A 14,982-nucleotide genomic window follows, 5' to 3' on the forward strand; every position below is an offset into this window, starting at 1 on the left:
CCTTTCATTTCCTTTATTAGAGTTGGAACACATTATAAATTGGCACATGTCAACTTTGAGTAAAGATCAGATAAAGAACTGATGAGATTCGTCTTTGTCTCCAACTCCGAGTCTGATTCGTCAGTCTGCGATTAAAATCACTGCTCATTTAGATGCGATATGACAGTTGATGTGTCTCCCCCGGCGCTCTAATCTGCACTCGTCTCTAAAATATTGGATTGATACGGGTCAGTCTCTCTGACTGCTATCATTTCATAATCCGACACTTGTGATTACGTGCCTTTTATACTCAAACAGCCACATTGTCAGTAAGAAAAATAAACGTTTTAATGTGGACGTGATAAGATTCTCTCTCGTTATGACCACAAGCTTCTCAATGTTTTTCAAAATATTTTTTGTTGCCTTCCATTGACGACGGAATGACATTTGTGCCATGTATAAATGGAGCACCAGGTGGAATGATTTGGTACTTTGAATCCTGAGAGGGGAAGCAGAGACACTGCACCGCCACAGCCTTTTTAGGAGAAAAGTCTATGACCTCCAATGGGAGAAGTGAACGGGATCACAGATCTTGGCCGATTCCACAAGCCCCATATCTTCCAAACATGCTCACACTAAAACAGCGTTTTACGGACAGACTCATCTGGAGAAATGTAACTTTGTTTATCTCAGCAACACACTCTGGCGAGATTTGGCAGTAAACGACCTGGCCAACTGTTCGCTGTGTAAACATCTAATGTAATGCAAAATAAAATGTCACGACATTAGACTGTGCCCACCGTTTCATACATCTGTTGTTTTCTTCCCAGGGGGCCATAGGGGAGTTTGACATTTGCCCCAAGGACAACCCCTCTTATGTGTGCAACAAGAAAACCAGCTGCAAGAGCTGCGCTGTGGACCAGAACTGTCAGTGGGAACCTCGCAACCAGGAGTGCATCTCGCTGCCAGGTAACTGTTTGTAGGAAATGGAAAGAAAATAACCCACATGTGTAAAACTATCATCACACACGCTTAAATACTAAGATGTACACAGGTGGTGGAACATGAAAGATTCATCCTGGGAGTTCCTTTTTATAGATTTGGCCAGATGTCTTATCGGTTATAAGAACAATTTATGCTCCAACTTAATTTCTGGGATCTGGGAATGCATCTAGAATAACATTAGTGGCATTATGATATGATCAAATATCTATATATGAATGAACATGTTGCTTGCTCTAATGGACTCCGCTGGAAACAGAATCAGCAAATGTCTCTATAATTAGCCTGAGGACATACAAGTTTAGATCGATAAGAACGTTCAAAACCACAAGAATAAATAACATTGTATTCCACAGGGTACAATACCATATGTATTGTCTTGTACTTTTTGTTTTGCATGTAAGCAAGAATCAATGTGACATTAATATAGTTGTTATATATCATCTTTAATGTTTTACAATTGCTTGTTTGGGCAGTGATTCCTGACCTGCCAGTCACAAAAAAACCTTATGAAAAATAAATAATAATATGAATAGTAATAATCTTGATTTATATAGCACATTTCATACTGTGTGTGTGTGTGTGTGTGTGTGTGTGTGTGTGTGTGTGTGTGTGTGTGTGTGTGTGTGTGTGTGTGTGTGTGTGTGTGTGTGAAGGGCTGTACAAAAAAAACAAAAAAAAAAACAAAACCTTCCTTTTTTTGACGCTCTGATGTTTTTGTGTCGGCTGTTCCACAGTTCAGGAGCATAACTGAACAATTATAAATTTGTTTCAGATTTTTCTATAATTTCTTGTAAAATACTGAAACCTATTCAAATTGTTTTACTTCAGACCACAGAGGAGGCAAATATATGCTGCATTTATTTTTTTTTAAGGGCCACAAGTTTCTGAAAGTGTTTTATTAATATGTAATTAAGGTGGATAACCAAGAGAGATTGGCCCCACTGACGTGTTGTCAACTTGCACATCAGCCCACCAGCCTGTAGTGTCTCTCGTGCCGACTCCTCATCGGTTCTCTCCATTCCAGAAAACGTGTGCGGTGAAAGCTGGCACCTGGTGGGAAACTCCTGTCTGAAGTTCATCACGGCGAAGGACTCGTACGACAACGCCAAGCTGGCCTGCAGGAGCCACAACGCCGTCCTGGCCTCGCTGACCACGCAGAAGAAGGTGGACTTTGTCCTGAAGGAGCTGCAGATAATGAGCGTGGTGGTAAGTGGGAGGAGGAAGAGGAAGACGGGGCAGTACTGGATATTAATCATCAGATCAGACATACTTAAATTTTCTCCTTGGGGAAATTGAGTCGTCATGCCGGCAGCGACAGAGATATGAAACACGAAGATAAAAAGGATTGTTACAGAAAAAAAAAAAAACATCAAAACTGAAGAATTAATATTTCAGCTCAAAAGAATACAAATAAACTGTCCGGAGCCGCTGCTTTGGCAGATATTTTCGTGGTTGAGGAAGATGAAACAAGAAAACATAATCCAACAAGATCAGAGACACCGACTCAAGAAGGAAAACTATAAAAGTGCACAAATAAACCGTCTTTACTTCTCATGTTCTCTAAACACCTCGACCGCTGAGCACCTTTTTCAGTTTTGGCAGTGTCTTTGTGGAAGCTGTTGTCTTTTCTTATTTTATTTTTCTGCAGGTGAGCTCTCGTCACGTTCTTTTTTTGTCTTGTGATTTTTGGACCAGTGAGTGTGAAACAAATGTTCCATTAACAGATTATTTCCTTCTGACGTCTCTTACGCGTTCCATTAGAGCAAATACGCAGAAATCCATCCCAACAATCGACTAACCTTCGCCAGCTGCTGTTTGTCATCAGAGGCAGGTCACATGTGCAGATGTGTGAATGAAGGTGAGACACTCAGCGTTTGGCTTTCGGTCTCTGCATCTCGTTTGTCCACACGGAAAAGTGGCATCCATATTGATTTACTTACTGCGTTACTCACGGTTGCTTGCAATGTTGATAATCAAGAAATCAGATTATATTTCACTGAACACTGACTCAAATGGAAACTGTAAATGAGAAATGTTTAAGAGCTTCAAGACAATGAGGGTTGGACTGATGAGAATAACATGTCTCAGGTTTTTTTGGGTCATTTTGGAATTAATTAAGCTGGAGATGTGATTAGATTTGATTACCCAGAAATACATATTCATGACCCAAAAATGATTTGTAAATCATTTCAATCGTTCTAGTACATTTTCAAGCCAACATACCGACCGTGCTCTGGTTCTACCTGCTTCTTTAATGACTGCTTATGTGCTTTTCTTTCTGGAATTTTGAATACATTTTTTGTGATTGCAATTTCACACTGGTTTAATTGTTTACATGAAACGGATATGCTGCACAGAAAAGAGCTATACTGTAGCTATTGCTCGAGTTGGGCTTTTACATGTACAGTGCAATAAAGAAACAGCTTACACTATAAATATAGGAATCTGACTTTAAATCCAGGATTTTATGTCTGTGTGTGTCCACACTCGGCGGGTGTACTGCGAGGGAGCCGAAGACGTGCAGTGTGGAATATGGTGCAGTTTTGGACATGTTCGGGATTAGTAAACTGTGAATATACAAACAGCCAGCGCCCTGTGTGGCCGCGGGGGGCCCGAGCATGGCGTCTGCAGCGGCTCATTGACTGCTGGATAAATATTAATGTTCCAACCAAACCTTTCTTCACTTCGCTGGAGTCAGCGAGCAATGAGCGCGGCGGGCAGCAATCGGCCTGTTCTGAATGAGAGCAGCTACGCCACCAACAGGCACTGCATGAGTACGATTAAAATCCATGTCATGCAACACACACGCACACGTTTACAGAGCAACTGGCTAAAAATGGGAATAACTGTGGTTTGCTTGTAGCCAGCACTTAACCTTCGTTGGGAAGGATTTTCTATCTGATATTGATTCAGTTGATAATGTGTTCCAGGATTGAAAGACGATTGTCCAAAATTAGATCTCCAGTGTAGTATTTTATAGTTAAGCTCTTGAAGCTAAGTAGATTGTATCTTTTTAGTGTGTGACAGTGATGCCACCAGACAGGCTTTTCTTCCATTATTATTTTTAGTCCCTGATTCGTCGTCAGAACTGCACTCTTGCAGTGCTTTTGACACATGCTGGATTATGTAATACTCCTCTGTGAGTGCAGACACACAAGAAATATTCAGATGGATTTAGCCGTGATTCGGTTCGCCAACATATATACTAAACGGCGAATCAATAAACTAATCAAATAAGCAGCAGAGTGATGGTTACGACCATTAAATGGCCAGAAAGGCGTCAACATAAAGGACACATTTCCTGTTCTAAAATTGGATTCATACGATCACATTTCCTTAAATAGAAGGACGTTATCCCACATCACTGGTCACATCACCGCTAAATCCTTTTGGTGTGCGTACGTCACTGAGGAGTGTGACATAATCCAGCGTGTGTGTGTGTGTGGATAAAGTGCTGCAAGGGTTTCGGTTTCTAACGACTGCACTTGAATGTAACATCCTGCTCTGAAAGCCACCCAGGAAAAGGAATGTAAGCCACTTACACTCCTACAAATTGCCCTGTAGCCACCGCACGGGATATGTAACGCTGGAGCTTAATAAGACAAAAAGGGTTTTCGTCTAAAATCGCAAAGCTTTGGCTGGAATTGGAGAGTGGTTTCCATCCATACTAATGAAGTTGTGTAGATTTCCCCTGTTTGTCTCAATTCAATTCTGTTGATCAGTCCCAGGTAATCTCTAGGTTTAAAGGTAGAGGAGAGGTAAAAACCTTGTTTCTCTGGAATAAAATTGGTTTGGTTACTTTAGTAGTACCCGTAGGTACTACTTGGTAGACTTGGTTTGCAGTAGAAAAATAGGCATCCATCTCGACATACATTACAACAAACACAGACAACCAGACAAACATGATAAAAGTACTCAAAGCCACAGATCAGTGCTGTTATAATTCTAATTTGTTCACCTGAGTGATTGCTGCTGGAACAAAGCTGTTTTTATAGCACTTTGTTCTGCACCGTGGTACTAAATACCTCAGTCTAGACGGGAGAAGCTGAAATTCCCAGTGCAAAGGGTGAGTGTCGTCCTTTAAAATGGAGCCAGTTATTCGTTGTAACTGTCTGGTGTACAGGGGCTGAGTTGTGACTCACCAATCAGCCTGCTAGACCATTTAACAATCGGATGCAGAGAGTTTCTGTTCTTTTAAAGACAGTTTTCCAAACCATGACTCCAAAGAAAAAGATCAAATTGATTCAATAAAAGCACGATAAAATAAGGTCATCATGGTTTTGTCAATGTGGAAATAGGACAGTTTCCTTAAACAAAACAAACACTGGTGTCCCTTTTTCACAGTTTGCTTCGAAGTTCAGTTTTGAGTCGATAATTGTCCCAAGATATTGGTAAGATTGTACACATTCCACAGTCTCACCCTTAATGGATATTAGTCCTCACACTGTCCGGTTGAACATTAAAAAGTGTTGCACGGCCACTTGCCAAGTTATATTGACACCGTTTGTGCTGTTTAGCAGCTCTCAACTATTCCCAGACCGGATCAATCAATCAATCAATCCAAGAAATGCAACGGCATCCTGAGGGAACAGTAATTGGACCCACGTCCGTGAGAGATCGAGCGCCCTTTGTTTACTAGCACTCCAGTAGCGGAATTATTGTAAGTGCAGATGAAATATAGCTGACATAATGCCTTTTGTTTGTGTCACTGACATCCAGGGAAAAAGCGTGATTCCTGACGACAACAATGAAAAAAAACATAGCCATCAAAATTAGTTTTTTTTACCAAATATTATGTTAGTCCTCAGCTACAGAGTTCCTGGCACTGAAGTTGTTTTAAACTCTCTTAACCTCGAACAGTTTTAGGGTGTCACATTTTACTCAATTTCGCCTCGCAATATACAAACACTTCTTTGGAAACAACTCAATTATAATACATCGTTACAGTTATGATACAACCTCTCTGGTCCTCTCTGCTCTGTATTTCTCACTTAATTTTTGTCACGACTGTTGGTCCCAGCCGAGGTTTCCAAGTTGCCCTGAGGGGTTCAGAATTTTATGTTTTTACTGGATCTGGTGCAAGTGATTTTATTTTTTGCCAGCATTTTAAATGTGTCATTTGGAGCTTAGATGTGGTTATATTCAAGGACCGTCGTGAAACAATAATGTCTGACAAATGACGAATTTTGCAATTTTTGGTAATTATTTTTGAGAAGAAAACATGCTTTCTGGTTTAAAGGTTCAGAAGATTCACAGTCAAACTCTAAAGATCGTTGGCTTGTAAAGGGAATGTGTACATGTTTTGACTTTGGCCTCCTGTCGTGTGTTTGCAGTACAAAGCCACAGTGACGCCATGGGTGGGACTCAGGAAAATCAACGTGTCGTACTGGTGCTGGGAGGACATGTCGCCCTTCACCAACACCACCCTGCAGTGGCTCCCCGGCGAGCCGAGCGATGCCGGCTTCTGCGGCTACCTGGCCGAGCCGGCGTCTAGTGGACTGAAAGCACAAACCTGCATCAACCCGGTGAACGGCAGCCTGTGCGAACGGCCAGGTGGGTTCTTAATACTCGACAGATTTTGAAAATCCCGGAGGAAAGTCTGTTCATGCACATGAGATGAAATATTGCTGGCTTAATGCTTTCTGCTTGTGTCGCTGACATCCGGGGCAAGGTTGCTATCAAAATTGGTTGAAAAGCAAAGAAAGTTATTGGCTCCTATGTTGTCTCAGCATTATTTGTTTTAACTCTCTGAACTCCAAGCAGCAGCAGCAGTTTTAATCACTGGCCTTGTTTTTGACTACAATCTAGAAGTCTAGAAGTTTTATGGAAACGACGCAATCATGGCTAGAAGTAGAAAGAACTCAAAACTCCTTTTGTGCAGTGTAACAGTCATAATGGCATACATCTTTATGACAGAATACATGGACTCAAATGGAATATAAATATATACACATACATTATATTCACGTTAAATAGAGATATTGAATAGTTTTGTGGCAACAATTTATGTAAAATTATTAATTTTCCCGCATTTAGTTATCAGCAAATAATGCAGATGTAAGATGATTCATGCAAACTCAGCTGATTACACAACCGCCAAACATGCACAGGAAATGTCAGTAAGATACACACCAGACATCTATTGCTGCCATGAGTTGCTTGAGATGAATGTCACTTTTTGTATACACAGACGAATCACAGCTTGCAGTCTTTTCAGTATATGCAAAGGTAACGAGGCAGAAAAGACCAAAGACATTCCAGGATGAATTTTTTTTTAACATCTTTGGCATTACGGAGTCTGAGACATTGTCACGCTGTTTTTTAAAATTTTGTATTTATTTTTTACTCGAGACATTTAGATGCAGAATTTACTCTTTTCAAATGGTGTGTCTTCTGATTCCAGTGGTGGTTGCTGGGGATGACAAGTCTTTCCCTGATTTAAAGTCAGCTGACGGCCCCTTTAATTTAAAGACAAGGCCAACAAAAGACTCAGAGTTTAATTATTTGAAATGTAGCATCCCGTGTCATTGGAGTTTTAGAGCTACCGGAGCTAATTCGGGATATCTTTGCTTCTGCTGCATTTATTTTACACGTTCTTTTTTTTATTTAAGTGTCCCTTTCAAATCGTCCAACAATTTAGCAATGCACTTCCATAAAGTTGGAGTGCTGCTACCAGCTGCTGTTGCACAGAGAAAAGCAATGGACGGTGATTTTACAGTGTTAAATAGCAGAAATAAACAAGGAGGCAGACAAAGACCAGGATGAATTTGTCAATACATTTAATGTTCATTTTTTTTTTTAATCTTTTATCAAGATCGCCCTCTCGATAAAGTCCCATTCATACTCCAAAGGGCTTGAGCAATAACGTCTTTAAAATGTTCCACAGCCAACCACAGTGCCAAGCAGTGCCGGACGCCGTGCGCCATGAGAGCCACCTGCAGCGAATGCACCAGCAGCAGCTCGGAGTGCATGTGGTGCAGCAACATGAAGCAGTGCGTCGACTCCAACGCCTACGTGGCCTCCTTCCCCTTCGGACAGTGCATGGAGTGGTACACCATGAACAGCTGTCCACGTAAGACGCCGCACTCCCTGCAGTTTGTCTCCCCCTCATGTATTTATGGACAGGTTTTTATACGACGATCATTGGGAGTCTTGTCTTTTGGAAAAACACACCTAAATTATATGCAGGCTCTGGAAATAATTTCCCATTATTACATTTTTGTCGTTCAGCCTCTTTTTTATAAAACACTGTAGACATTAAAACCCCTCCAAACATTTATTAGAACACAGAAATGATTAAAAGAGAACCTGTGGTTAGACACTGTAGAGACTCAGGAGACTTATAGTTTTGACATTGTGTCTCTGTTAATCCTAAAGTTGTTCCTTTTTTTTTTTTTTTTTTTTAGATGATGGCAAGAGTTCATTGAGAACGAGGACTTTATGATGAGACAACTGTTGTAATGTTCCATCTAAGAGGCGTCCTGGAGAGAAATATGTGATGTAAAATTAGGGACATTTAGCAAAACCGCTCTGACACGTGAACACGATGCAGCATTCTACCTAAACCTCCGATTGGGCTGACCGGCTGCATGCATGAGCAAACGGTTCATGAGTCGTTTATGAAGGGAGGAAGAGCTTAAACCTCCATTTAAACCAGCGGCCCCTGCAGTTGATGAGATGGGGATTAATAATCTGCTTTCATACTTTGATAACTTTGTCTCCGGCAGGTGCTTTGTTTTGTGCACGGGGCAGCAGAGAACAATTTTCATTTATTTAACCTGACAGGTCGATTAAATACAAGTTGTTGCTGACAGCCGTTACCAGGGAAACCCCTCCATGGCCGAGAGTTAGGAATTAAAATATGCGCAAATGATCAGGAATGAGCGAGATCCACTGTTGAGCCGTCTAGATGTGTTGTGGGTGTTATTAATTTAAACTTCTGGACCTTATTTACCGCTGCCGTTCTCGCTCTGCAGCGGAGAACTGCTCCGGCTACAGAACGTGTGGCCAGTGTCTGGACCAGCCGGGCTGCGGCTGGTGCACCGACCCCAGCAACACGGGCAAAGGTCAGTGCATCGAGGGCTCGTACCGCGGGCCCTTCCAGACCTCGGTCCCGGCCCCGTCCACCCTCCCAGGCCTGCCCGCCAGCCCGCAGCCCGCCCTCAACGCCAGCATGTGCCCCAGCGAGGCCAAGTACAACTGGTCCTTCATCCACTGCCCAGGTAGGGGAGAATCAAGTTATTAATCGTTTACAAACACTAATTTCAGTAAAAGTATTTTGTATACGCTGTGGGAAATCAGTTCTCTTGTCATTTGGAAGACCAAAGGTGGATAAAGTTTTTTATTTTTGCTCTGAAGGAGCTTTCTTTCTTTTTTTTTCCCCCTTAGGCTCCTCACAATTGATCCTCATGTATAAAATAGTTAAAGTGCCCTTGCAATGAAACTACTTGCCCTTCATACAAACTAACTATAATAACAATATCTGAAGAAGTTCGCCCTCTCAAAAGGGCTGTTTAGTTTGTTCATTATAATTCAAAACTAACAGAAGTGCATGCCAATGACCTGCAGTTGTTGTTGTGACTTCTCTTGCGCTGTAAATCTTGACAAATGAACCTGGCAGTCAGAGAGAATATCAAAGTAACAGTATTTTGTCACACGAGGACATCATGTGCAGCACCGGCAGACATTTCACAAGTCGGATCCCAGACTTCCTTTCTCTGTCTCCACTTGCATATTAACATACAAATTCATTCATGTTTGGCCTTGAGGCTGTTTATTTAAAGAAGAAGGGAAAAAAAAATGTTGCGGTGATGTTCATGCTGTATGTGCTTTGTTTACTCCCCGACAGCCTGTCAGTGCAACGGTCACAGCCAGTGTATCAACGAGAGCGTGTGCGAGAAGTGCGAGGACCTGACAACCGGCCGACACTGCGAGAGCTGCATCTCCGGCTTCTACGGAGATCCGACCAACGGGGGCAGCTGCCAGTGTGAGTATCCGTTCGGTCCGGCACTACATAGATCAGCCCGGTCTTCTTTTTACTCTTTTCTGCGCGCAGCTTCATTTAACTCGTCAGTATTTTACAGTTTTATGTCTGCAATTTTCCTGATTCCTGGCTGCACAGTAAAGCGTAGCCGTTGGATATTAAATATGTTCTCTACGACTCATGCTGACAAGTCAGTCCATCAGAAAACAAATCAATCGTCCATTCCTCCAACCGCTTAATTGAGCTCACCAATATAAATACAGCAACGCGTATGTTTTGGGATGCTCTAATTCTATGTGTCCCTTTTGAAATATATATATATATATATAAATAATTTATTTAGTTCTACTTCAGTGACCAGCCTTTCTGCATGTCTTCGTCTAGTATACGTTCGTTGTTTATGCTTTTCATTTCTGCCTCCTGCCTCGCCCGCCTAGGGATATTAAAGACGTATTTTACTTGTCATCTAATTGTGCCATTCTTCACATCAGTTCGACTCAGGAGGCGTTAATGAGCGCAAGCAAAAAAAAGTGCACAAATCAAAAAGAAGATGAAATCTTAATATGGCTTGTTGTTCCGCCAGCTGTCTGTTACACAGATGTCTCCATCATTTACACAGGTGTGATGGTTCTCAAAATCACCAAACGTAATGGACATTTGGCATCTGTTCACGGACACAAAAAACGTCTCTTGGGTCACCTCGGATGGGTTCGGGAGCCGGAGCTCCTCTGGGAGGTGCAGCTTAAAAGTTGGCTCTCAAAACTAAACTTCTGGATTTATTCCCTTCTTGTCCTTTCCTTGGAGAATGAGACACTTGACCCCTATGAAACATTCAGGGAAGCAGAGTTTCCCACCGAACCTTTTTATAACTCTGTCAAACTGTACGCAAGACGGGAAAAAATTGAAAAGTTCTCTTTACTGAATCAAATGTACTTCGTTCTTATTATTTAAAACTACGACCTATACGATCTATAATTCAATCCATACAGAATAATAGCACTCATTGAATGTAAAAACATAAAAAGAGGTTGTATTGCTTCGTGTAGTAATGCATTTGTGTGTCATGTCTTTTGTTCAGCCTGCAAGTGTAACGGCCACGCCAGCATGTGCAACCCCAACAACGGCAAGTGCTTCTGCACCACAAAGGGCATCAAAGGAGATCGCTGCCACCTGTGAGTTTGTGCTCGTTCAAGGACCGTCTGAAATGTGACGATAATTCCGATTTTTTTCAGTTTCTTGCTATTGAGAGTTCCAGAGTTTTTAAAAACTCTGGAACTTTACTGTTTTGACAGAAGCCTCTCGGCTGCCTAATCTTCTGTCCTGTGGGAACTTTATTGATATAAATAAACGTAACACTTTTTTACGTGCCAAAAAATAGCCCCACTTTAAATTCAAGAATTTTGATTAGAAACCTGAATTTACAAACAAACTGCAAGTGAACATGCTAATATGTTTTAGGACTCGGTACCCCTCCGCGTCCCCTGTTTTTCTTTTGGCATACTGTAATAGCAGCTGTTCATTACTGCGAGCAGCACTAATCTTAACTCTGGCCTTCATTACCATAGGGCTTCCCAAAACCCATTAAAAACTTGAGATACAAGTTTCACAAATCATCAGTATGAAAATGAGGCTACTTTTTGAGGACAGAACGTGTCTGCTAGTGATGTCTGTCACTTTCTTTCTTCTTTATCTGCTTTCTCATTGTGACTGGAGCTGAAGGAGGAGACCCACTCCCACTTAGTTTTTTTTCTCAGCAATTAAATCGTCCTAATTTGCCTTTTTCTCCCTTTTCTTTTCATCCGTGTTTGCTGTCTCCCCTCGTGTTACGCCTCATCTCCCTTCACCTATCATCTGCCTCTCTCTTTCAGGTGTGAAGTCGAGAATCGTTACCAAGGCAACCCCCTTAAAGGAACATGCTACTGTAAGCGGAATTCCAATTTTTTTTTTGTGTGTGTGTGTGTGACATTAAGAAACCACTGTGTGACCCCTGTTCAGATCAATGCTAAGACAGGTACACGGCTCTTGAATCAAAGTAGGTCTCAAGTAGTCTGATGTTTAAAGCAAGAACGGCCTCAGGAGGAACAGACAGTGTTTCTTAAAACAAGTCGCAGGTGAAAATAATCGAAAGTGAGACGCACATGAAAGTGTTTCCCCGGAGAACGTAGTGAAGCTTTGTGAAGAGCCGTCTCTCCCTGTTGCGATGGCAGTCACTCTGCCAGAGAGCGCTGAGCACACTGCAGATTAGTCTCCTGTCATTATTATTCCTGTCATCTATGTTCATGTGCTGAAGAATATGATAATGTAGACACCGTGGGATTTAACTGACTTTGTCCTCCATGGTCCATAAACACTTATCCCTCATTATTGTATAATTTGATAATGTTTTTTCAAGTACAGAAGGAGCTATAAATAGTGGTCGACGGCTCATGTCCGTCGCTGGTTAGTCGGCCTCTCATCTGACGTGCGCCTCACAATGGGGAATTAACTACATATTATTTATGCTTAGTGCCTAGACGATTTGATGACTAATTAGTTAATTGCTTGTCAGAAAATGAATCAAGCGCAAGTTTAAAATTGTTCCAGCATCTCAAATTAAAGGATTTGCAGCTTTTCTGTATCTTTCAATTTTGATTGTAATCTGTAATCAACACATAAATAATCTTAAACTGAATTTAATCGATTACTCCACAACAGAAACTGAATCTACAAATATTTTGTTCACCTAATTTAGTTTTTAGGTAATTTTTAAAAGTAAAAAAAACTCCACAAACATTCTTTGGGTCCGGCTTGGTCCTATGTGAGGTTTCTGCTGCTTATCCCTGTTTATTTTTTATTACTGGTGCAGTTCCTGTTCGCCAGATTGCTTGGCCGGTGGCATTGCTGGTTGCAGCTTTTCTCGAGAACCACTAATCCAGACCACTTCACACTCGTCACTGCGCTTCCTTGAGTCCTTCGCGGTACGCCCGCCAAGTGTGCGGTCGATCGGATGAACGATTGTCGAGAAAATCAAAGCACAGGCACAAAGAGCACAGTCTATTTCGGTTCTGTTGGAAATAGATTTTTTTTTTTTTTTTTAATATATATAACTGTTGGTCGCATGAAACAAGACTGTTGATGACTCGGCTCGACATTCAATATTAGCTTCTGCTTTATTGATCCATAATGTAAAATATCAGTTTACATAAAGATTTTGTATTTTTTGTTGTTGTATTTAAGTCACTAAATGATATTGCTATATAATGTGTTAGTATATTTCACAGATTGTATATTTTAATATTTTTCACACATTGTTTTTTAACAATTATTTATTTATTATTTTCACATTTTACTATTTTATTATTATTTTTTTTCTTTAAATACTGTATGTATTTATAGACTTACATGAGATCTGAAAGAGTAGGTGAAGTAGTACAGATGCGTTCACAGTACATATCTACTGTCATTCTGGTAAATCTTAGTTTTTGCAGTTTTGTGAATATTGTTGAACATCAACTTGTGACGGCAATGACAAACACAGGTTGAGTTGTTCAGCTGTGAGACCCCCAATGCCCGAGACCCCCAATGCCCGAGACCTTCACTGCATGAGACCCTCACTGCATGTGACTCTCCTGACAAGGAGTATTACCGTCAGGTGTTATTTTCCCCCACATTGATTGGAACCAGTATGAGAAGAGTTCAGAGTTTCCAGATCATGAGAGGTGTAATAAAAAGTGAACAGAAAAGTTTTAAACGTCTGGAAATCATTTAGTTCAAGCATGACTTTTTAATTTTTTTTCCATATCATCATGGTGTAGTGACGGAGATCTCCAGCTGTTGTTTAATGCAGGCTCTCTCACAGCCATATAAACCAGTCTCATGACCTTCAGCACAGATGCATTCAAATGTTCAGGTCCACCCAGAAAGTCCATTGATTTTGGAAAAATATAAAAAGAAAGGGGATCTGGGTAATTTTTCCGCCCCGAGCGCTGTGTGAAAACATGTTCTTGTGTGACTTTCAAACTAAACTAATCGAGCTGCACTTCTTCTTTTCTAATCCCCTCCACGCTCTCCCACACTTCAAACAGACACGCTCCTCATCGACTACCAGTTCACCTTCAGCCTGTCGCAGGAGGACGACCGCTACTACACCGCCATCAACTTCGTGGCCACACCTGAGGAGGTATGTCTCCGACAGCGAACGCCCCACCGTCACAGCAGCTGCCACTTTTATTGGGATTAAAGATTGCGAAGTCGGCACAGGATGACGAGGATGATTTTTCTCCCACCTCAACGCTTCTCCTGTTGTTTCTTTACCACTTCAGGAATGCTAATAACAGAGGTTATTACATAATAGTAGTAATGAGAAAGTCTGAAGAGAGGCCTGTGCAGAAGAACTCATATAATATGTTGCTGTCCTCGATATACAAAATGACAACGGCCCTGTTTTCTGCTTCGTGATGGTTCACTTTCCAGCTAATGCAAGAGGATCATTAATGGTTTATTTAACTCGAGTACGCACACAATTTCCCAATCTTCATACATAATAATACTGAGCTCCATATTAAAGATGACATTTAGGAGTAGCAGAGGGGTTTTAATTTCAGAGGAAAAACAAGCGGTGGTCGTGATGAAGCGAGTACTTTCTCTGTTCCTCCATTTACAACCCAGTGAAAAGAATATGAACAGCAACAACAAACGTTTTATGACAGTATATCAACATAGTATTTTTATTAAGACCCATTGAGACCGAGATCTAATTTTTACCGTACATAAAATAGTTATAACCACATAATTAAACATAAAGGTTTTATTACAATGTAACAAGCTACCAAAGCACTGGCAAAATAAAAAGGCATGGCTCATAATAATATAAGTACAAGTTATAGATAGTAAGACTTAAAATAAAAGCAAAGCAAAAGAGAAAATGATATAATATATAATTCAACTAAACTCATCATACAGATGTTTTCTGTGCAAATGGAATGCCAGGACATCCAGTTCTGTTTACCCGGCTGCAGCATCTGGAGCCGACCCTG

General features: G+C 41.1%; 1 protein-coding gene across 2 annotated transcripts in view; it reads left to right on the forward strand.

Annotated features, from left to right (window-relative positions):
- Positions 1–14,982, forward strand: part of atrn (attractin) — a gene marked incomplete at both ends in the record, with an annotated part of 130,817 nt that overhangs the window by 39,439 nt on the left and 76,396 nt on the right. The window contains 9 exons of one of the 2 annotated variants that reach the window (XM_079230781.1): positions 810–948; positions 2,009–2,190; positions 6,318–6,537; positions 7,871–8,056; positions 8,961–9,206; positions 9,833–9,970; positions 11,046–11,139; positions 11,836–11,888; positions 14,032–14,126. In XM_079230781.1, coding sequence (XP_079086907.1) covers positions 810–948; positions 2,009–2,190; positions 6,318–6,537; positions 7,871–8,056; positions 8,961–9,206; positions 9,833–9,970; positions 11,046–11,139; positions 11,836–11,888; positions 14,032–14,126 — 1,353 coding nt within the window. The remainder of the gene's footprint in view (positions 1–809; positions 949–2,008; positions 2,191–6,317; positions 6,538–7,870; positions 8,057–8,960; positions 9,207–9,832; positions 9,971–11,045; positions 11,140–11,835; positions 11,889–14,031; positions 14,127–14,982) is intronic. The other variant, XM_079230782.1, reaches the window with a different exon arrangement.

The sequence above is a fragment of the Taurulus bubalis genome (assembly GCF_910589615.1).
Source record: "Taurulus bubalis genome assembly, chromosome: 1".
Classification (NCBI taxonomy): Eukaryota; Metazoa; Chordata; class Actinopteri; order Perciformes; family Cottidae; genus Taurulus; species Taurulus bubalis.